Source organism: Lampris incognitus, chromosome 1 (genome assembly GCF_029633865.1).
Source record: "Lampris incognitus isolate fLamInc1 chromosome 1, fLamInc1.hap2, whole genome shotgun sequence".
Taxonomy (NCBI): domain Eukaryota; kingdom Metazoa; phylum Chordata; class Actinopteri; order Lampriformes; family Lampridae; genus Lampris; species Lampris incognitus.
This window is the reverse complement of record NC_079211.1, coordinates 107,306,782-107,331,034: the sequence shown is the minus strand read 5'-3', so window position 1 is coordinate 107,331,034 and position 24,253 is coordinate 107,306,782. Positions and strand designations below refer to the sequence as shown.

General features: G+C 44.0%; 1 protein-coding gene across 1 annotated transcript; it reads left to right on the top strand.

The window, feature by feature from the left end:
• Positions 1–1,086: 1,086 nt before the first annotated feature.
• On the top strand, positions 1,087–22,269 carry LOC130118946 (selenocysteine insertion sequence-binding protein 2-like). The gene is made up of 18 exons (XM_056287284.1): positions 1,087–1,278; positions 1,753–1,895; positions 2,038–2,212; positions 2,316–2,397; positions 2,958–3,172; positions 3,265–3,355; positions 3,447–3,577; positions 3,945–4,088; positions 4,178–4,267; positions 5,030–5,131; positions 5,215–5,347; positions 5,795–5,961; positions 7,686–7,815; positions 8,515–8,698; positions 9,755–9,975; positions 10,708–10,862; positions 11,870–12,038; positions 20,626–22,269. The coding sequence occupies exons 1-18, from the start codon at positions 1,270–1,272 to the stop codon at positions 20,748–20,750; spliced, it is 2,466 nt and encodes an 821-aa protein (XP_056143259.1). The 5' UTR covers positions 1,087–1,269; the 3' UTR covers positions 20,751–22,269.
• Positions 22,270–24,253: the final 1,984 nt, after the last annotated feature.

Here is a 24,253-nt window from a genome sequence, read left to right as displayed (position 1 = left end):
ATCACAGTCCACGGAGACTCCTGCCTGATCTCGTCCGTCAACCTTTACATCATCAATAATGACAGAAAAAATATATATACATTTACGGCAGTACTTGTAAAACTAGCCCACTGCCATTAAATTTGCCTGTGCATCACGGGGCGGTGCTGGTGTGACAGTCAGTGTGACTTCCTATGACAGTGGCCTGCCACTGTCAAGCGGCCCCTGCCGTTACGAAACGGTATGTGCCGGTGGAACATGAGCAGCACACCGCTCTAGGGATCGGCATATGCCGCTGAACCACTAGGGGCGCACCGTCAGCCGCCTTCCGTTCTCTCCGGTGTCGGTGCTACTGAAAGTGTGAAGGGTCTGTCCCGAAGGCGATATTATGAACCCTACATAGGCCTCGCCAAAATCCCGTTTCTGGCTTTGTCACGTGTGCGCCACCGTAGCAACGCGAAAATATGTTGTTATGGGGTAGGCGCTCATCAAGGAAACGCTGTACACCCACAATTTAACCTGTCTAAGTTATCCACAATCAACATTAACGTTTTTAACTCAATCTTTGCTTGCTCCACGTTTGAGCATAGGATACTTCACCCCTTATCATGACTACAAACAAAACGAGCTCCTATATTGTAGTAATATGACTTTTACATTTATACACAGGTAACAACTTACTGATCAGCTTTCTTAAATGTGAGAAAGTCTATTTATTAGATGTATGTTCATTTTCAGACAACTAACGTTACTTACCTCCGTTCTGTTGTTGACAGCCAGCAGTCCAAAATTACAAAAGCAGCCAGCTGTCCAAAATTGCGAAAAATACAAAATTACAAAATTGAAGGTAGCTAACGTTAGCTTTGCTTCGCACCGAGTTGATAGTTGATTGTTTCCTTAGCAACGCAGCGGAAATCCGGCGTCCGTTCGCGAGATTTGGGACAGGGTACGGGATTTTGGCGAGGGCTATGTAGGGTTCATAATATCGCGTCCCGAAGACGAGTATTGGAATTGAAGCCGTCCCGCCACACGGTGACGCTGTGGGAATTCCCGACGAGTCGCACGCCGCTGTAAACATCAGCTGTTCGTGCTGGAGTCCACAGACGAGAGTAGCCGCATTAACAGGTAGCCGTTAGTTTAGCCCTGTTAGCCCGCTGCTTGGCTTCACCTTAGGTAGCGCACCACTCTGCTAAACGCCAGCGGTCGCAGTCAGTCTCACAATGCGTCGAAGCTCGAACGAAGGACAGACCGACGGTGAGACTTGTACTTTATGAACGGAAAAAGCTGAAAATGGACAAGGTAGGTTAACGAACTACTGCCGACGTTAGCCGTGGGGGTCTCGGTTCGTTCAGTTGCCGTTAGCAAAACGCCAAACCTCGTTAGCTAATGCTAATTGTCCAGATAATACTAATTTAACCTTGTCAAACCGGCATTAAATAAGTTGACGCGAACCTGACTTCCAGAGTGAACCGATTAGTTCAGCGCACCTGCCAACTGAATTACTATTTCACAATACAACTCCGGACAGGTAAAAACAACACTCACAAGCTGTGACCTGTTTACTTGTGCAACGTTAAGATAAACTTATACCCCCACAGCCAAACCAGCCCGTTGACATGAACAGGAGTAGAGCATGGCTTGAATTGTGGATCAAGACAGCACCATCAGGATGGACATAATTTTGTCACCATGTACAAAATGTTAGTTCTTATGAGCAGAGCAAGCCACTCTTAAGATCCCTTATCTTGTTTTACGCTTGTTTTTTTCTTTCAGGAGAGCAAACTGTCCCCCGCTGCCCAGCCTTTTGTCTCTAAACCTCAAAGGCAAGAGAAGATGGAGCATGGGGAACTAACCACAGCCTCATCACCCCCACTGAGGGTACCAAATCTTCATGTGGGCGACCAGAGCTCAAGAGGGTAAGAACACGTGACTGCCCCCCCCCCCAAACAACCCACCTTCAACTGCTTTCAGTCATTTATGTCACATACTTCCTTATTCATGTTGCAGCCCTACATGCTTGTTGTGAAGTCAAGTATCTCTTTGTGTTTACCTTTTGAGTCTGGCACTTCCAAGCCCAAAGCAGAGGCCGTTGACTGCCGATGGGGTGCCAACAGGAAGAAGGGGTGATATTGCAACCAAACATGGCTACAGTAACAGCCGGCATGAAAGGCAGACCACTAACGGTATTACCTACCCACGTAGAGAGAGGTCCCTAGGGGATTCACAGATGAGGGTTGGTTTGATTTTTTTTTTCCTCATCTGACGCAGTGAAAACATCAGAAAGTTGACCATTGTCGTGAAATAACATTTGATCTTCTTGTCGTCTTTCTCAACAGACATCAAAACAAAACAGTAACCCGCTGAGTCATTCTAAGGACAAAATCACAGGATTGAAATTTGTGGATATGCCAAAAAGAGGTAGTTACAACACACCATACAAGTAGAAGCTTCTTTTATGAGTGGTTATTTTCCAGAATGATTCCTGGCACCTAGAAGGCAGATTATAATTTATTGAAAACATGTCAGTTGAACATCGTCTTTGTCTCATATTGGTTGTACTAATGGCGGCACAGTGGTTAGCGCGGTCGCCTCACAGCAAGAAGTTCCTGGTTTCAAGCTCCCGGGGTTGTCCAACCTTGGGGGTTGTCCCGGGTCATCCTCTGTGTGGGGTTTGCATGTACTCCCTGTGTCTGCGTGGGTTTCCTCCGGGTGCTCTGGTTTCCTCCCACAGTCCAAAGACATGCAGGTCAGGTGAATCGGCCATACTAAATTGTCCCTAGGTGTGAATGTCTATGCTCCCTGCCTGCTGCCCAATGACTACTGGGATAGGCTCCAGCATCCCCTGCGACCCTGAGTAAGGATAAGCGATTTGGAGAATGAAAAAAAAATGAATGGTTGTACTAATCACAATGGCTTGCCACCAGTGATAGTTCGATAAATTAAGCTAATTTTTGGTTTTGCTTGTCATTTGGCCACAGGTTTTAGAGGTGCCAGATCTGCCCCAAACTTTGTCGGGAGATCCAAATCGGCACAAGCCGAACCAGTCAAATTTGAAGTGAAGATGTCAGATTTTCCTGAGTTAGCAGTTGTTGCACCATGCAACACAGCAGCTTCAGTTCAGGCAAAAGCTTTCTGGGGGCCACCACCTCAGTCTCAGAGCCTTGAGGTCCAGAGACCAGTATCTGCTGAGAAGGTGGGTCAGCTTTGATGTGGGAGCATGAATGTTTAGCATGCTAATTGTGAGTGCTGATGAATTTGGTACCAATTTATTATTTTCATGCACAGACGTTGCCTGCCAGGAAAGGAACCACTTCAAAGCCTGACTCCCATCAGCATGCTTGTGATGCGAGTCCTGTCTCATTTGGCATCCCACCAGGTGGAGTGAAAATTCCTGTTATCATTTTTATGATAGCTGAAAAACTGCTGTTCATACTCCAGATAGTAACCCTCAAGTATGATGTGAACAGGGCAGCCGCCTGGGGCTTCCTCCCTGACTGTTGGCTCTGGATCTGTAGTGACTTCCTGGGCTAATGTTGCCTCGCAGCCTCCAAAACAACCTGTGCCAAAAGAGAAGACAATCATCAACACCAGCACCAAGGTACAAGTGCTCCCAATCCATGTTTACATGTGCCCTATCAATATGACAAGAAGAACTGGAATTAGTGTATGATTTCAGGGATGGGGAAATTACTGCCACCCTGGTGCTGGTGGGTTTCGTCTGGTTTACCAGATACTTTTATCAGTTACCAACCATCATGTTTTGCTTTGTTGTCCATTTGTTTGCCCGTCTATCTTGTTGTTCTGTCTGTTTGCCTTTGTCTACTGAGGTTGGACCTCTTCTGTTATGGAAAGGTATAAAGGAATGGCTTATAAACTTAGTGGTTCGAAACAAGCAGCCATTAAAAAAAAATCCCACCCTGTGATTTTAGGAAATTGTCCCCTCTTTCTTTTTTACATTTTGGAAGGAGGAAACATCTGCTCCACAAGAGGAGGGAACATCTGACAAAAAAAAGCGGCGGAAAAAAAAGAAGAAGCCCAAGAATGCCGGTGAAGATGCAGATGGCCAGCCAGATGAGCCGACAATTCAACAGGAGCCTCCAAAGTTTGAGGTAAACCCGACATCTCTTTGTGGTGACATGAAACTGCCACCACTGCCAGACAAGAAATTATTTTATTATCCAAGTCCCTATTTTCCTAGGATGAAGAGGAATTCCCAAACTTGGCTCTTGCTTTAGCTGGGGCCCCTAGGTTGCCAACCAGCAGCAATATAGGAAAACTATGCAATGAGGTAAAGTCTGTTTGTTGTCTCTCCATCCATTGTGCTTCATGCATAACTGATTAGGCTATGGTTTGTTTGCCATCGTTTATGAGAATGCAGTGTAGCTTATTTTACAATTCCGTTAAAATACAATAATGGTTTGACAAAAATACTACAAAACATTAAAAGTGACATTCAGCGGTCTAAGCATCGGCTTTGTGTCGATGCAGTTGCCCACTGGGGACCAGGGTTCGCGCCCCGGTCTCGTCAGATCCGACTATGGCTGGACTCGATGAAGCAGCAATAATTGGCAACGCTGTCTTCGGGAGGGGGGCAGAGTCGGCTTGTGTTCGTCACATGAATGCGTCTCTGTGTGTGTCGGAAAAAGCAGTGGTTCGGCCTGGATTCGCCTTGTCACGAAAGCGGCGAGGCATCTCCTTTGAGACTGCCGGCCGGTGAGATGCAGTTGGCGAACGCATGCGGTACGAGGGTGGGTGTTTGAACTAAAATAAGGATTGATTGGCCACTAAATTGGGAGAAAAAAGGGAAAAATCAGAAATAAATTTATTTAAAAAAAAGTGACATTCAGATTCAAATAGAACAAGCATGGAAATGGCAAATATGAAATTATCAAGAGAAAATCAATGGTCAACATGTTTTGAGCAAGACACAAGAGTATCTACCAGTTCATTGGCGCTTGTCTGTAGCTGACCATTCCCTCGTGACCCCCTGTGAAGGAATTTGACTGCAGAAGTTCCATCAAACAAATCATTGAACATGTATTTTATGTAGGAAAACCAAAGAGAAGGATCTCAGCCTCAGTCAGGTGACCAAAACAAGGAGAAGGCATCCATAGCAAAACCTTTACCCACAGAGACATCTAAGATTGGACAGGTTGGTGTTCATTTTTGCGTTCAAATGGACTGAGATGTGTATCTTGGCCATGTGACCATTCTTGGTTGTCGCTGTTCTGCTAGAAAGCTGAGAAGGCTTCAGGGAAGAAGAGCAAGGTTCCTGTCCAGCTGGACATTGGGGACATGTTGGCTGTCCTTGAAAAAAAGCAACAATCTCAGAAAGCCAAGCAGGATGCTAAGCCAGTCATCCTTTCAGGTAAGAGAGCAGGTGTCCTAGCCCCTGTGTCCACTGAGCATTCCCTCTTTTTCTTTATATATATTTTTTTATCTATCTTTCTTGTCCACAGAGCACTCCCTCTTTCTTTCTTTCTTTCTTACGCAGTATAACTGCTGTTTCATAAATCTATCCATCAGTTAGTTTTCTCATCTGGCTATGTTTGCACATTTTCTTCCACTATAAGTAAGACCTCTTGCTACAACAATTTCACACATTTGTTGATAATCTTACAGTGATGCGACACACCCAGAGTTGGCTTTCCACCCTCTTAGCATTCTTTACAAATGTATTTTTGGAAGTCACACTGAATTAATAATCTGGTGGTGTGAGCCTCTGGTTGCCAATTCATCTGTACAGAGATGTGGCTGTTGAATTTTAACCTTGTCCAGAGTGAGTCTTTATTTCCTGTTTCCTCTGTCATTGCAGTCGGTGGTGCACTGCCTGTTGGCCATAAGCAACTGCCAGTCCAGAAAAAGCTGCCCTGGCAGCAGGAGAAAATTGCCCACAACCCCCTGGACTCTACCAGTCCCTTGGTGAAGAAGGGCAAACAGAGAGAAGTGCCCAAAGCCAAGAAACCTACACCTCTGAAGAGGGTTAGTCCATTTTGCTCACACAGTCATGAATGTATGTGTGCTAGAGCCCCCACCACACATCATCATCATCGACGGTCACTCGAAGTGAGTATGACTGTCTTCTCTGTTGGGTTGTCTACTTGTGGGTCTTCAGATGGCTGTAAAGGCCGATCCACATACTTTGATGTAGTGTCGACAGGAGAAAGTGGTGGTGGTTGATGGTGGTGGGTGAGCCTTTTTCTCTCTCTCCTTGCAGTGCTGTTGCTTTTTCTCAGCGGCACAGTGGAGTTCCATTTCCTGACATGCTGCTCCCTCCTGCACGGATTTCTTCCAGGAGTGCCTATCCAGTGCAACATGTTCCCAGTTGCTCGATATGATATTGGATTTCTTCAGACTAGTCTTGATATTGTCCTTGAAACATTTATTTTGCCTGCTGGGGTTTCACTGGCCTTACTTCAGCTGGGAGTACATGGTCTGTTTGGGGAGACATGTGTTGGACATTTGGATGACATGGCCTGTCCATCAGAGTTGGTGCTGCATTATTGTGGTGGTGATGCTAGTCATGTTGGCTTCTTCCAGAACACTGATGTTGGTGTGTCTGTCCTTCCAGCTGATCCTCAGGATCTTTCATAAGGATCTTAGGTGGTATTGTTCCAGGGCTCTCAGGTGCCTGCTGTAGGTGGTCCATGACTCTACTCCATACAGCAAGGTGGGGAGAACAACAGCTCTGTAGAACAGTTTTGTTTGGGCCTTTAGGTCTCAGTCTTTAAAGAATCTTTTCCTTAGTCTGGCGTAAGCACCACTGGCACAACTCGGGCGATGGGTGACCTCAGAGTCAATGTCAGCTTTTGAGGAGAGAAGGCTGTTAAGGTAGGGGAAGTGATCAGCATTTTCAATAATTTTGCTGTCCACTTTTCTGGTGGGCTGGGTAGATGGCTGGTTGGGTGGAGGTTGATATAAAACCTGGGTCTTCTTGATGTATAATGCTAGACCTAGGGGTCTGTATACCTTGGCAGGGGCAGTCAGCATGTCCTGGAGGTCTTCTGTGGAGTGTGCTGCGATGGCGTTGTCATCTATATACTGAAGCTCCATGATGATGGTGTTGCAGACTTTTCTCTTGGCCTTGAACCTATTAAGGTTGAAGAGCCTGCCATCAGTTCTGTATAGGATTGGGATCCCCTGTGGCAGCTCTTCGCCAATGAGGTGGAGTATGATATACCAATCCGCCTGTCAATCTCCCGCTCCATCCTACCCCTCACTCGCGAACAAGACCCCTAGATACTTGAACTCCTTCACTTGAGGCAACAACTCATCTCCAACCTGGAGGGAGCAATCCACCATTTTCTGGTAGAGAACCATGGCCTCAGACTTGAAGGTGCTGACTCTCATCCCGGCCATTTCACACTCAGCCGCAAACCGCCCCAGTGCGCGCTGGAGGTCAAGTTCTGATGAAGCCAACAAAACCAAATCATCTGCGAAGAGCAGAGATGCAATTCTGAGGTTCCCAAAACAGACGCACTGGCTAAACCATGGAGTGTTTTTTTTTTCCCCTACTGAACAAGGATTTTAGAATTGTGCTCCATTAATTGCGTTGAACTGTGGATGACAAACTGGAGCTGCTTTTCTAGTATTTAGGAAAGGATGGATGACTGAATATGAAACTTAGTAATGGAACTTACATAGTAACTTACAGGTAAGCATGTAAGAGTATCTTTCTTTTGTGTGTATTCCTCTTTAATGTTCAGGTCATTCTGAAAGAAAGAGAAGAGAGGAAGCGGAATCGCTTGCTGGAGGAGAGAGGACTTCTCCCTGAAAAAGATTCTGAACCTGCCGATGACCCTGTAGCCCTAGAGCAGTGTCAACCCAGCGCTACAGGTCAGGGCCAGCAATTCTCCACATCAAACAACAAACTGAAGCAGTGACCGCTGACCATATACAGTCGTATATATGTTTTCATTAAAACACAACACCACACTAATATGACAACTTGGGCCAACTTAAACCAGAGAGATGTTGATGTGTGACACACCAGTTGGTGTCTGGTTTGGTTGAAATGAAAGAGGTTTATGTATATTTTCAACTGTAGGGCTGACCTCTGTCATTCAGTAATAATGATAATAAAAATAATAATTAATTACATTTATATAGAGCTTTATCTTGATACCCAAAGCGCTTCACAGTGAAGTGGGGGAACTCGTCTCAACCACCACCAATGTGTAACACCCATCTGGCTGATGCAATGTAAATAAAGACAGCAAATTAAAATAGGCAAGACAAGCAAATTCAACTGGATTGGTAGTTGATACCCAGAATGTTTATTGACATCTGCCAGTTTTGAACTCCTTCAGTAAATATCTAATATAACAAAGTTGCCGAACAGTTGTCAGAAATTTCCCTCTACATTATTAACAAGCATATGAATACAAACTTTTGAATACAAAACATTTCTCACCTTTGATGGTTTTAAATACAAACTATCTGCTATTAGTGTTTACTTAACATAAATGTCTGACAGTGTTACATATCAACCTCTGAATACAAATAATTTGACCGTTTGTCCCTCTGCAATTTTAGATGAGATCAGCAGTCCTACAGGGAACACTGAGGAACAGCCTGAGGGCCATGTGATGATACAAATGGAGAGAGAGGGAGATGGAGAGAGAGACGTGAACAGAGAGAAGCCTGGGGAGCGGGAAATCATCCAGGCACCGCCATGCCCCCCCAGTCGCCCCAAAATCCACAGCAGGAAATTCAGAGAGTATGACCGAAGTCATTTTTCCATCCACACAAACCTTTTGTAAAGTTAAGACTTTTTAAATACAACATAGTGGTATTTTCATTAGGTTGTGTTAAGCAATTTAACCACCCTCCTGTAAAGATTGACCACAGTAGTGTCGGGACAGCATCATCAAAAATATTCAACAGAAGAACAGAGGGGTAAACAAGAAATGCTTGCCTCTCTAGAAATAAAAAAACAAAACATTTCCATTGACCTTAATCATATAATCTCATCATACAAAATCTAAATCTTTTGCAGTATTTAACGAGTTTTCATTACCGAGGCATTTCCATTTGGTTTTTCTTAATCGCAACCTCAAACCTTGCGTAAAAATAGTTAAATGGAAATGTAGTTACTAAAGGACCGTGTGCACTTTACTGCACAATTATTCAAGTGTTTCTCATTCCTGGCCCTCACTATCCAGAGTGCTGCCAGTTTTCCATCCCACCAGGTAGCTAATTGCATTGACTGTGGATTCAAGGTGGAAATAAGTCCCTGTAATTAAATGGTGTTGTGTCCTGAAGACTGGGAACTGAGAGCTACTGCACATAAGCAGTACACTTGTGATGTCTTGCCCTCTTCCAGGCACATGCAACGTGTAATGCTTGACGGCCGGGTGGACACGATCCTACTCTGTGAGAGAAACCGTTTCCTTATTTCTCAAGACACAAACAAACAAAATCATCTCTTATACCTTCTCGCTTTTGCCGCTGTATTGTCGTGGCGAGGGAGGGGGTCTCTCAGTCTCAGGGCTGAGACATGTTACTACTCCTAAACCTGCGTGATGCAAACTTAGTCCCAATTCATGGCACATGAGAAAATAATTGAGCCACGTCTACTTGGTAAAAGGAAATAATGGATGTTATTGAAATTGAATTAATTCAAATACATCTTTCCACAATTTTTCAGTTTGCGTATCATTCCGCCCATGTCAAAGAGGAGCCACACATCACCACAAGTACTTTAAGGGTCTGTGCTGAATCTGTACCTGCTGCTAAAGCTCTTATATCTCATTATTTTTCTTGTGCCTTCCAGTTACTGCAGCCAGGTGCTGAGTAAGGATGTGGACGAGTGCGCTACAGCTCTACTCAAAGAGCTGGTCCGCTTCCAGGACCGCCTGTACCAGAAGGACCCCATGAAGGCTCGCATGAAGAGGCGTCTAGTGATGGGTCTTCGGGAGGTCCTGAAGCACCTCAAACTCAGGAAGGTCAAATGTGTTGTCATCTCACCGAACTGCGAGCGCATCAAGGCCAAAGGTACAGTCTTCCCTGCTTAAGCCCGAATTTGGCTTGCAGTACGTATTCTTGGTAGCACTTTATTGTCCTTTCATGTGGTCTTTACTTTCCTACTGTCTGGGCAGAACCAGTGTCTGGTTGTTGAATCTTAAAGATGCAATGTGAAATGTCTGTGCTGTCCTGAAGTATGGTATGACTAGTAAATGTCAGCAGGCGTTGCTGAATGGTAGGCATTGAAACAAAGTTTGGTGACAGCTCAGCCCCCCCTCCCAAAAAAAAAGCTTCAGTCAAAAACACAAAGCTAAGATGTCCTCTTGAAGTGTCAAACTACATTTCTATTTTAATTTGCAGTTCCCACAAGTGACTGTAGAGGTCAGCATTTGAATAGCAATTCCATGCTACACTTGTGAAAACTTTTATCAGCTGCCTCTTCTATTTTATTTTACTTATGTACAGTATTTTGTGCAAGTATGATCCATCTATCCTGGTATCTGTACAGTACACATCTGCTACATTTGTCGTCCTTTGAAAATGAGATGCTACATCTCAAGGGGCTGTCCTTCAGTACATTCAAATTATCCTTCAATAAATTCAAATTCAGTATCTGCTCCTTTGCCGTATTTTGCAGAATACAGCTGTACTTGAGTAGTGTGTGGCTCAACCTGATAATTGATAAGGGGTGGGAAGCAGTGATGTCATGTAATAAGAACACACTACTGATGTATATTAAAACACCCCTGTTGTGTCACCAAGGTGGCCTGGATGAGGCACTCCATACCATTATCGACACGTGTCGGGAGCAGGGGGTGCCGTTCGTCTTCGCTCTCTCGAGGAAGGCGTTGGGTCGCTGCGTCAACAAGGCTGTGCCTGTCAGCCTGGTGGGCATATTCAACTACGATGGTGCCCAGGTCAGTGTGTGTGGCATAGAGATGTTATAACTGCATAAACTAAAAGCTTACAAACAGCAGGTTCCAAACCTTTCATCGAGAGTCTTATTAAAATTTACATTTATGTATTTTTCGTTTGTTGTATTTATTTACACAATTTAAGGATTTTGCTGCTAACAATAACTTTTATGTTCTTTAAGCTTTTAAATTATGATTCATATAAGACTCTAATTAAGATAAGACCCAAAATAGATGTGTAACATGTGTCACCAGGCCGATTTGGATTATTTTTAAATTTATAGATCTTAGTAGCTATTGCTGCACAGCACACCTTTTGATGGACAATTTCTTCAAATGTTTTTGTAAATTGTGTGTCCTGCATTATGACAGCAAGTTAAAGGTAAAATCCGTGCTTGATGCACACATCGGCTGTCTTCCCCACTTCTGCTGTTGTTTTGGTCAGACTTCGCGACTTGTTTGTTTTATTACTTGTGAATGAGGAAACCAGCCAATGCCCCCATTGCTTTCAGTTCCTTTTAAGGCTTTCAGTTGTCTCCATTTCTCGAACAAATCCCCAATTTTGACCCGATGGCAAGATATGTCATGTTTCCTGTTGTCAGTAGAGTGCTTACTCCACATAGCCATGGCAGCACATGCCATTTAATGATCTTATTAAACACATATGGTTTGCTATACTGTCTGGTGGCTGAGTGCTGTGAGTGCAAGGTCAGGATTTCTGTTCAGGTTTTCATGTACATTAACGACCCTTGTGACATATTGTTACTTTGGATGCTCAGGGTCGGAGTTCTCTGCGTCAAAATGTGAAGATTACGTCATCTATGAAGTGATTGATGCTGATGAAATATTGCATCCCTACAGTACACCAAAAACATAGCATTTTTGTAATTTGAGGTTAAATATTCATTTTGCAGACATATTTTATTTTGCTTTGCAGGTGGCATGTAGGCTTAGTGATTAGCACTGTTGTAAAGGAAAGAAGCTGACTTGACTTGCTGCTTCTGTCACAGGACCATTATCATAAGATGATTGAGTTATCCTCTGAGGCTAGGAGGGCTTATGAGGTGATGGTGGAGAACCTGGAGCAGGCAGATCATGAGGAGAGTCCCAATGAGCTGCAGCCCAGCACGGAGGAACAACCTTGCCCCGATGCCACACAGCCTGAGGAACCAGAGTACAGTAAGTTACCACTCAGACCTGATCACCTACATCAATGGTGGGCTACATCATGCCATCAAGAGCTATGTACATGTTGGTTTTTATTTCAGCAAAGCATTACACCAGTCAATGTCAGGCACATTTTCAACCAGAGGGTGGAGGAGGCTAGTTAACATTATCAGCTCCTTTGCTTTGGTTGGGATGAAAGCTTGCAGTCGTAGTGCATTTTGCCTACTGACCTACAGTTAGGTGCTCAGAGGAAAAGTAATTGCTCCTATACACCGTGTGATTTTGGTCATCTTATATGTTTATTGTAGATCACTGTATGATGGGAACATGCAAAATCTTGACACATTCCCTCTGTCAGACTGTGTGAGTTGAAGTGAGACTGCTGTCACATTGTGCGAACAGTGATGATACACTCTCCACTGGCTGGCAACAAGCTGATAATGCCCACTGTAAAAAAGGCGACCAGGTCCTGGGAACATTTAATGTAGTCTTGCGGGGGGAAAAAACAGGCAGATGCATTAATTCACAGCAGTTTTTTTGCCCAGAGACACCCATAAAGAAGAGAGACATGAGCTGGCAATTCTCCAATAAGAGTTTTAGGTCCAGTAATATCTCCAGCCTTTTTTTTGGCATTTTCTGCCTTTATTAGAAAGTGATAGTCAATAGAGACAGGAAAGGCAGGGGAGAGAGAGGGGATGACATGCAGCAAAGAGCCTGAGCCGGATTCGAACCCAGGCCGCTGCGGTAAGGACTCAGCCTTATGTGGTACGCACTGTACCAGGTGAGCCACCGTGGGGTGCCCCATTTCCAGCCATTTTTAATGTAACTGCCCGCACACAAGTATTTTAGACTAGCATATGACTTTAGCTTAGTGTGTTTGATTTTTATTTTAATCAGATTAAGGCAATAATTTGATTATTGCAATAACCATGTAAATACCTTTAATCAATTTAAGGTATCATTTAACACAAGCATAATGTCATTAACAAAGATAGATTTCTTGTCAGCCATTTGATTTAGTTTGCTGTGTACGCACCTTAATTGGAGTTCTTTCGGAGCATTGGTTGTGCGCATGCACTCAAAAGTTAGGGAGTCACACAACTGGCATCTGACCAGCACACAACAGACAAAGGACAACATGGTAAGTCTCGAACACAATATTTGAGGGGGTCTTGTGCAACATAACTTCTGTTCTTTAAGTGGACCATCCAACAAGTCTTGTAAACTTGGATATTGAAGAGATTGCATTATTGAAAACACATGTAGACGTGTTAAATTGAACTATTTCCTTAATTCGATTATTCACCTCAGTCAATCTGATTGACTGCATGTACACATGTAAACTTATTCCCTGAAAACAATGCAGAGAGAGAGAGAGCGGGAGAGCATACTGAGCAGTGTGATCCTTTGTTAAAATGACATTTTCTACCATGCTCCTATTGGTCACTTAGTCCATGGGCCAGACGATATTTCGGTACACTCAAGGTGGCAAAACTTACTTATAATTTTTGAAAGGATCCATGTCTGTAGATGATATTTTGGTATGATAACCATTCCTGAGTGGCAGCTGTATCACAGTTATCAGCTCATGAAGTTAACCACCCGCTAAACTAAATTGCATTTTAGACGCTGGTGCATATCCTGGTTTAGCCTCATGGTCAGGACATTTTTCAATGTTCTATAATATTGTCTTTGGTATCATTTTAAAGGGGACCTTCTTAGCTTTCATTCAAGCCCTGTTGTGGATATTTCTCACAAATATAGAGGTCACTTGAGCTCTTCAACCCGTCAATAACACACATCTTTCTGCAATGTTCGCCTAAACTATATACTTTCTTTTAGCCCTGTGGCATCTAGGAATATCAGGGACACAAAACACAAAAACTGGAATACTCACAGGACTGTAAAGATTCAGAAAATGTATAATATACCCATACTATTTCATTGTGTGAGGTGATTGTGAGCCTTAAATGAGAACTAGACCAAAGCCAGTTAGGTCACAAACTGGTCTCTATACATTTGTTTAAATACACAATCAAAATACATGATAAAAAGGAATACCATAGTGAGGTAATGAACTATTTTAATATTTTAAACAACATTGACATTTACATATACTTAGTCAATGATACATGTAATCCCATATCATTAGTGGGTATATGTAATGATAATGGGTAGGGTAATGGGTATATGTGAATATGGTTACATTATTGTTATCAAGCTCTGGGTAACCAAGTCCAGAATCAACATCCTGTGCATCAATAGACTACTACCACAGTAATACCATCAGAATCATCACACTGTCATTCATCAAACTGCTCGTTTCTCTCATCATCTGACTCCCCAAGTTCAAAGTCCAGTTCTGGACCATCCTGCTGTTTTTGGTTACTGCAGGTCTGTAACCTGCACATGTCTGTGCATGGAAGTCCATTTGACAGGCACATGCAGCTTGGCATTTTGCATGAATGCACACACTTGCATGTTAGCATTTCCAAGACCACATCTGGTGCAGGTGGGGAGCGCATCCAGTAAATGGCCAGCTTGCCTTCATCGTCTGTCCATCCATACTCAGTAGGGCTTGGCACCACAGGGTTAGCCTGCAGACAGCACTTCCATATTGCTGCCTGATAGTTGGCTCGTTGAACATGCATAAAGAGACAGTCTCTACATGGTGGCAGCTGGCTGGACTCAACCTCGCCCCTTTTGGTGCAGAAGAGCTGGTAACGCAGTTTGTTCACCTCAGCAGTGCTGCTATTAGCAACATACATCCGACAGGTGAACTGCTCAATTTTCTGGAACAGCTCATCACTCACATTCCATGTCTGTCCCAGTTGACTAAAAGTCTCTTGGCAGGAAGTGTGCTTTCTCACTATCTTCAGGGCATTCAGCTTCCCTCGACCAGCGAATGCACTGACAGTGTCGCAGCCTGTGAAGGCATGTAAGCCAATTAGGCTGTCACAGATGCTGTCTCCAAGTGAACTTGCCAGTTTGGTGATGTCGACAAACCGTGTGCGGTTCTGAGTCCCACACTTCTGGTAGATGGGACAGGTGATGTCCTTCTGGAAGCCAAGACAAAGCACCATGACATCAGTGTCCTCAGCTGTGATGATAACTGACTTTGAGCCCGCATTTGCTGCATGCAATGCATGCAGGAGCAGACGGGTGTCAGCTTCTTCATGTGTGGAGTGCAGTTCTGCTGCTTCCTCACACCCATCTTCTGTCAACTTGTAGCAGGTTTCCTCACAGGTCATGTACAACACCTTGCCATGCAGCATAGCTCTGTATCGTGGGAGTTTCCACTCTTCCACCAGAAACTTGATGAGACTGGTCTTGTTGGAGGAACTGCACAGAAATTTTCTCCACTGCTGGACGTGGTGTCCCCCTGCAAGATTCTTGTACTGGAGAGTGATGTCTCCACCCCGGTTCAGTCGTTCAGCATCTTTGATCGAAGTCTGGTGATAGACATCAAAAACAACATCAATCCTCCCACTCTGTGCTCCCTCATGGAGGACCTGGGTCAAGGCTGACTCTGCCACCTGTGCAAAGGTTTTGTTGTTGCCATTCATTTTTTGGACCAGGCTCATCCCATCAATGATGGAAGTAGATGGGATTGGGATGTCTTCTGCAGGAGATACATTCTTTTCAAGCTCTCTGGCAAGTGCAGCCTTGTTTGTTTTTCGTAAGGACCCATCAGCATTTGCCAGTGCCCATGGTAGTGGGCCCAATGGGTAGGCAAGGACATCCTTCAGATTCACCTTCCTGCTTTCAGCCACCAGGATCATGTGACTGAAAAGGTTTCTATCTGCCTTCAGAACCACATCCTGTGCTTTCTTTCCATGAGCTTGTTTTGTGCTGACATTGGAGAATGTTTTCAGACTTTGCTTGGTCATCTTGTCGTGGAATTTCACAGGTGGTGGGTCTGCATCTAACCTTGTTTGCTGGAATGCTTGGTAGGCCTCTTCTCCTTTCTCAAGAGCTCTGAAGAGATCTATGGTCACATCAGGTGGAGCCATGTTGCCAGTGGAGAGGCTAACCAAATCAATCTCATCAGGGGACATAGGATTGAGCCAGTTATTCTCCATAAGGTCCATGAGAGACTGGACATCTGCTTCATCTCTCTTGATCCTTGGACTCTGTAGATCTGGATGAGACCATTTGCACCTGCCTTGACCTGTCAGGTCTCTCAGCTGTCTGAGGTACATGCTTCTATACTCAGCTGTGAGATAATATTTGGTCACAGCTCCTGGCTTCAAGCTGAATCCCTTTGTCCCTCCAGCTGTTTGGGTGTCTTTGTTCACCGTTTCTTCTATAGCTTGGTCAACAGGGATTCGGCCAAAGGGATTGGTGGAGCCCAGTTGGACTGAGAAGCCTCCTTCCATGAATTCTGTGTACACATCTGGGTGTGTGATGGGCAGCTCAGACATCTGGGCGTAGTAGTAGGGGAGGTAGCGTGCATAATTCATCCTGTCATAAGCAAAGCACCATGGGATCATTGCTCGAATGCTAGCCAAGTGTAGCATCCAGTCTCCCTCTCTGGATGCTCGGATGAGCCCCAACAAGATTTCAACCATGTCCAAATAGGACATCCAGAAGTTCGAGAGGCTGCCGTTTCCACCTCTAAGGAACTCACGGTAGACTTCAAATAGATCCATGATGCGTGTACAAGAGCTGTTCTCGAGGATCTCCTTCAAAGCATGTTGTGAGACTTCTTTCCCAAGGCTGTCAATGGTCTTCAGTGTCTCATTCAGGTGAACCATGTCATTCCTGTGAGTTTCTTCCAACCAGGACAGGAAACCATTCAAGGTCAGTCGCATGAGAGCCTCATACAGGAGCTTGTGTAGTCGCACTGCCCTGTTGTACTTGCGGCCATCCATAACACCAGCAATTGAGCCTTCTGCAATCATGCCAGACTCAATGCAGAGGTCTTTGAGTCCAGCATCTTGGAAACGCTTTCCTATTATTGCCAGCAGTGTGCAGATGGTGTGGAATACCCCAAGCCTAACGATGATATCATGGAACTTGTCATGGTGTTTCCATGTGATCTCGACAGCCTTCGCATACAGGGCTTGGTCAAAGACACAGACAATCTTCCTCAGGCCTAAGCACTGCATGATGCTCAGTGACTGGTTAAGCATCTCGTTGACAGTAGACATTTGTGTCGCTGGAGCATTGATGGTAGGCAGATAGCCTATATTGTCGGGGATGACCGTCATCTCTCCTCGAGTCAGGATGTTGAAGCCTGTCCAGCTGCTGACTGACTGTTCTTCTTGTTGGGACATGCGTGCTAGGACCCAAAGAAAGTTTTTCTCTCTGGCAAGCTTAGTATTGGCTGCAGTATCGGCATCTGACTTTTTGCTTTGTGGTGGCCCTACCCGTTGTCCAGCATTGTAAGTTGGTAACATTGGTGGGGGTCCATCAATGCTTCTCTTCTTTGTTTTGGGAACAGTGGGCATGGGTTGGACAGGAAGTGGGTTGACTGGCTTTGCTTGCACAGCAATCCCATTGACTCTGTGAGATGTTCCCTCACCACTGACAGTTTCTTCAAGACGGTTGATATTGTCTCAGGCTAAAGTTGTGAATATGCCAGGATGGATGTTAGCTGGAAGGGCAATGCCACTCCCTGATGATGAGAGTTTCTGGAGACACAGGGCAGTGTTGATCTCTTCCATCTGTGAATAGGACACACTGTGACCAAGTCGGTTGAGGATGTTTATCAACTCTACATTTCCTGTCAACGATTTGACACTGAATGGCAGAACAATGTGCTTGGAAGGCTTGGTATTTCCACATGTCACTGCATATACTATGTCATGGCCAAATGACTGCAGAAGGCACTGCACTCTCTGGGATGCATGATCAGGATCATTTGAGCCTGTGAGTAGAGAGTACAGGAAGATAATGAGCGACTCTGGAATGGTAGGACATTCTGCTTCTGGTTTGACTTCAGGCGGCCAGGTTTGAGGAACATCTTGACTTTTAATGTCTGCTCTCAATTTGATGGCTGCTTTGGCTATAACATCTTGTGCACTGACACTTTTCAGGGTCTGCAGCTCCCTTTTGAGAGACTGATTTTCTTTGGCAAGTTCCCTCATGGACAAGTTATCGGGATAGAGGAGGAATTTTCCTTTCTCATCAGGGAATATCTGCAAGGCTCCAGCAAACTCACTCTCCAGGTTTCGCCTTATGTGCTTCCTGGTTGATTCCTTGACTTGGGCAATGCCTTGGGAGTTCATTGAAGCTACCAGTCTAGAAGAGAGATCAGTCATTGTCATCACTTGAGGATTGCCAAAAAGCTCCATCCTGATGAAGAGGAACAGCTCATTGTATGCCTTATTCACAGCAGCTTCATACTGGGCTGCAGCATCATCATCTTCATTGCTGGCAACCTCTCCTTTGGAAACCTCTTCTTTGGTGTAAAGTCTATAGCATGACCTGTGGTATTGCCCTTCAGCTGCTACAAGGTCTCTACTCACAATGGCAAGGATTCTGCTGTCCCTTTTCTTTGTGGCTGCACTCCTGATCTTTGCATCAGCTCGCAGTTCTCGACACTGCACCAGTACTTCTCTCGTATTCTGTCTCTTGGAATATTTGCTGTTTTTCTGACAAAATATGCACTCTGCATCATAAGTCCTAGATGTACTTGGAGCATGTCGAGCTACTCTCTTAGATTGTTTCTCTTCAGCAGAGACACAACTTTTCTTTTCTTTTGCAAGGAGGCCATCAAGAATTTGCTTCATAGTGAAGATACTGCGACACTTTCTGTGGTAGTAGATTGCTGGAATCTGACCCTCAGGAATGTCTTTTGCCAGTTTCAAAACTGGTGCATGATTTCGTATCTGAGCTGCCCTTAGCAGAGTTCTCCATGAGTCGACACTTTGTAGTGAAACCAGCTTATCTGTATCATCAGAACAGTGGATAATGCACTCCACCCGTGGGCGCTTTGGTATTGGGTAAAAACTTGCTTGTTCACCAGTGGCCATATTCAGTCAGTTTTCACCTGCCACATACAAACAAATACATGTAACTTAGGTGTATGAACACTACTAAAACAAAGTTTACTTTGCTTCACCAGCGTCATATTACCATTATTTATCTTACATAGCCACAAATAGATACATTACCTAGTTGCTATGCAACAGCTGTATTTTGTCCACATGAGGCCGCTAAAATCAACACAAGATGAAAGTTCCTCGTAGCCACTTTAACTAATCATATTAACATATACATTAAAAGAACATGCTAACATTATGGGAAATTAGCTTACAATCTTCTCCAGAGTGAGGCAAGAAGATAGATACCAGTTTCCTCTATATGTGTTTAGTAGAAAGCTATCTGGCTGCACGTTAGCCTAGCTTAGCACAATGAATGGAAGTACACAGTACTGGTTATCCTTGGTTGTTGGCCAACTAAGAACTCTCCCAGAGTTTAAGCTAGGCTAATCGGTACCAGGGGTGTTGAAATGCTATATTTGTAAAAATCTGGGCAAATACACAATCGTGAGAGGCACAGAAACAGGTTTCCTGAAAGAAAAATGAAATAGCTGCTCATTTGGAAAGGTTATCATGTATTATTTTACTTCTGTTAGTGTACCAAATAAAATGGCACCAGTGAAGTTGTGTCACCTTGGGTGATATCGATATCTGGTCTGACCCATGGACTAACTGGCTTTGGTCTAGTTAGTTTCTTAGTAATAATGCCCTTCTAATTTAAGGTTCACAATCACCTCACACAATGAAATAGTATGGGTATATTATACATTTCCTGAATCTTTACAGTCCTGTGAGTATTCCAGTTTTTGTGTTTTGTGTACCTGATATTCCTAGATGCCACAGGGCTAAAAGAAAGTATATAGTTTAGGCGAACATTGCTGAAAGATGTGTGTTATTGACGGGTTGAAGAGCTCAAGTGACCTCTATATTTGTGAGAAATATCCACAACAGGGCTTGAATGAAAGCTAAGAAGGTCCCCTTTAAAATGATACCAAAGACAATATTATAGAACATTGAAAAATGTCCTGACCATGAGGCTAAACCAGGATATGCACCAGCGTCTAAAATGCAATTTACTTTAGGGGGTGGTTAACTTCATGAGCTGATAACTGTGATACAGCTGCCACTCAGGAATGGTTATCATACCAAAATATCATCTACAGACATGGATCCTTTCAAAAATTATAAGTAAGTTTTGCCACCTTGAGTGTACCGAAATAGGAAATTTTGGGCTCTGGCCCATGGACTAACTCACTAGCTTGTTGTCGTAGTCATAGTTTTTATGGTCCTGTCCCTTGCCACACTCTACATGATCACAGCCCAAATTCTCTGACACTACTAGAACTTCGTTGGAGGCTATGACTCCATGGATTGGCAGCCGACCATCATTCACAATGAACAATTTGACCACATTTTGAAAATAATTTCTGAGATAGTGCTAAGATGGCACGAATTGCAATGTGTGGAAGCCTTTAGCCACTTTTTGAAATTTAGAATTGAATTAGGAAAAAAACCAGATCGCTTGCATGTCTCTAAATTCCTTATTTCCAAATGTTAGATGAATCAGAACAACAGAACTGTTATTTTCTCCCTCCCTCTCACCATTCCAGTAAAACTCTGGAAGAAGATGCTGGAGAAGGACTCCAACCACAAGTTTTTGAACTTCGAGGAGCAGCTAAGGGCCATGCACCTGGTCACTGATAGCCAACAGTTTGATGTAGATGAGGGGAGCTGACAGCGGAGAAACCTCATATGCCTGAATCGGTGGTTTCCAGCCATGTTCTACGAAGGGACAGGTGTACACAGGTTGAATTTCAAACCAAAACTATACCAGCTGGTTTCTCAGATTGGCACAGTTCAGAACCTTTTAGTGAAATCAGCTGGTGCAGCTGAAATCCATGATTCCCTTTGGCCTTGAATGGTACACAATTGGATTTCATAAACTGTGAAAAAGTGAGAACTAACTTGTGCTGATCCACCAGCCTTGAAGGAAACACGAAGTGATAGCATAGTACAAGCATCCAAGGTGATCTACCATAGTGGTTCTCAATCTGGGGTCAGGACCTCAAGGGAGTCACCAGTTGTCCTGTCAGACCAATCTCATGCATCGATTCACTCTAAAAACTGGTTCTGGCCCCCCCTCACATTGAGAGCCATTTCAAAAAGGCAGACTCTTTCAAAAAGTGGACAGTCCAACCACAGCTTTGAAGACTACTCGATGTGAACTATGCAGTTTACATGCACTGCAGTAGAATAGTAATGACCCTTGGGGCAGTGGTGAATAACGATTGTATTGAAGAAGTCATTAATTGAATGAATTCATACAACGTGCAGTGTGCAAGTGTGTGTTGTGAACGCTTTGTAAAATTTTTGACTTCTTTAGCAGCCATTAATGTTTTCTGCTCTGTTGTCTCAACCATGTGGCCCCCCATGGATCAATCTGTAAAGCTGTGATTGGATTGTCTACTTTAAAAAAAAGAAAAAAAAGGGTCTTATTATTTGAAAGTAAAATCACAATCTCTAGAACAGTGATGCTCAATCATGTTACATTTTGCTAAATAACACACCTTCAGCCAGACAGGAAACAAAATCAATGAAATCAGCAGGTGGAGTGTTTGGTTGGAGTCATGTACCCTCCACACCACATGATGGAGTATCACTGCTCCACACCAATGCAGTTGACTTGGTATGGCTAACGATACTAGGTCACAAGATGATTAACATAACAGAAAAAGTCAAATAAACAAAGTTTATAGTCTCTGTGAAATAAATGCATTCCTTTTGTGCATTCTACGTAGAGTTCCTCCTCCAATCATTCAAGTATCTTGTAAAAGTGGAGTAGTGTTAATTTTTGCATTCCTACTTGCTTGTACTTGCAGGAGATTTTGAGAAGGCGTGTTTTTGTTTTCGGAGGTAGAGGTTGAGAATCACTGTCCTAATGGGACCAAACCAATGAAATAAAGAGGCGATCCCTTGAACTGGCTTTGTGGAATATGTGCTGTGCCAGATGTGCCTAGAACATCAGTTACATATACCAACAACATGCCCACAATTTCAGATGTTGGAAATTATGATGGCCTTTGGATTTACACACCAGCCTCATTGTGTGGGTTTTGTTGTAGAAATGGCAATACTGTGGAGAAACATCCATTTTGCAGCCTGTCATCATTGATTTTGTCTTTATTTTTCTGAATCATGAATCTATGTAGTATACAGATTCTCCCAGATTTCTCTCTGCACTGGAAATAAAGCTCTTGCTAAAGCTGTTTATTTTAGCACCCCTTAAAACAGCGGTCGGGAACCTATGGCTCGCGAGCCATATATGGCTCTTCCGGTGACGGCATATGGCTCCCAGACAATTTTGAGTTGAAAATTTTTTTTTTTCAAAAAAATCAGTTTGGAACTGATTTTAAAATACTTGTGATATTTCTTAATAATACTGTGTCATTTTAAAGTGAACAGAAATTAGTTTTGAAGATAAATTTCACGGGTCACCCGTGGGTCGGGTCGGGAACCAATGGCTCGCCAGCATGTCCGGGTCATTGTAAAGGTGAAGAAATCAATTTTATCAGATAGCCAACTACTAGTTTATCCGCTTCAACCCTTGTAACGGAAAAGATGGCGAAAAGAAAAAAAGATGATGATTACCGTGCATTCCAGGCTGCGTGCACAGAGGAATTTGCATTTGTGGAGAGAGCAGGATCTGCGGTATGTCTAATATGCAATGATAAAATTGCATCGATGAAACGGTCAAATATAAAGCGGCACTTCGATACGCACCATGCTTCATTTGCATGGAAATATCCAGCGGGGGACAGCAGGAAAAGGGCATGCGAGGAGCTACAGCGGAGAGTGCAGACGAGTCAGCAGCAACTACGTGTGTGGACCAAGCAAGGTGACGGGAATTCCGCTAGCTTTGCGGCTGCTTTGGCAATAGTAAGGAATGGAAAGTCATTCGCAGATGGCGAGTATGCCAAAACATTCATGCTTGATGTGGCCAATGAACTGTTTGATGACTTCCCAAATAAAGACAAGATAATCAAACGAATAAAAGACATGCCCCTGTCAGCAAGAACTGTGCACGATCGTAGCATCATGATGGCAAATCAAGTCGAGGAAACACATATTAAGGACATAAACGCCGGGACATACTTTTCTCTCGCGTTAGATGAGTCAACAGACGTTAGCCATCTATCTCAGTGCAGTGTCATTGCCAGGTATGCTGCAGGTGACAAACTGCGTGAGGAAAGCTTGGCTGTTTTGCCAATGAAAGGGACAACAAGAAGAGAGGATTTATTCACGTCTTTCATGGAGTTTGCTAAAGAAAAAAAAACTACCGATGGATAAACGTATTTCTGTCTGTACTGATGGTGCACCCTGTATGTTGGGGAAGAACAAAGGATTTGTAGCGCTTCTCCGTGAACATGAAAAGAGAGCCATCCTAAGTTTTCATTGCATCCTGCACCAGGAGGCGCTTTGCGCTCAGACGTGTGGCCAGGAGCTTGGTGAGGTGATGTCGCTGGTCATTCGAGTGGTCAACTTAATTGTTGCCCGAGCTTTAAATGATCGCCAGTTTAAAGCTCTGTTAGAAGAAGTTGGGAATCATATACACAGCAACGTGCGTTGGTTGTCAAGGGGGAAGGTGCTCAGCCGTTTTGCAGCTTGTCTGAGTGAAATCCGGACTTTTCTTGAAATGAAAGGCGTCAAGCATCCTGAGCTAGACAACACTGACTGGCTCCTGCAGTTTCACTATCTCGTGGACATAACTGGCCATCTGAACCAGCTCAATGTGAAAATGCAAGGTATTGGAAATACAATCTCATCCCTTCAACAAGCAGTGTTTGCATTTGAAAGCAAGCTGGAAGTCTTTCTCAGGGACATTGAAACAGGTCGTCTTCTGCACTTTGAAAGACTGCAACAATTTAGAGATGCATGCTTAGCAAGTGACTCCACTCAACATCTTGATCTCCAGCAGCTAGCTGGCTTTACGTCCAATCTCCTGCAGTCATTCAAAGCACGTTTTGGAGAATTTCGTGCGCGCACTGGGCTTTTCAAGTTCATCACTCATCCACATGAGTGTGCAGTGGACAAAATCGACCTGACATGCATCCCCGGGGTCTCTATCGGAGACTTTGAGCTGGAAGTTGCTGACCTGAAGGCATCAGACATGTGGATGAGTAAGTTCAAGTCACTTAATGGAGAGTTGGAAAGTCTTGCGCGACAGCGAGCAGAGCTGGC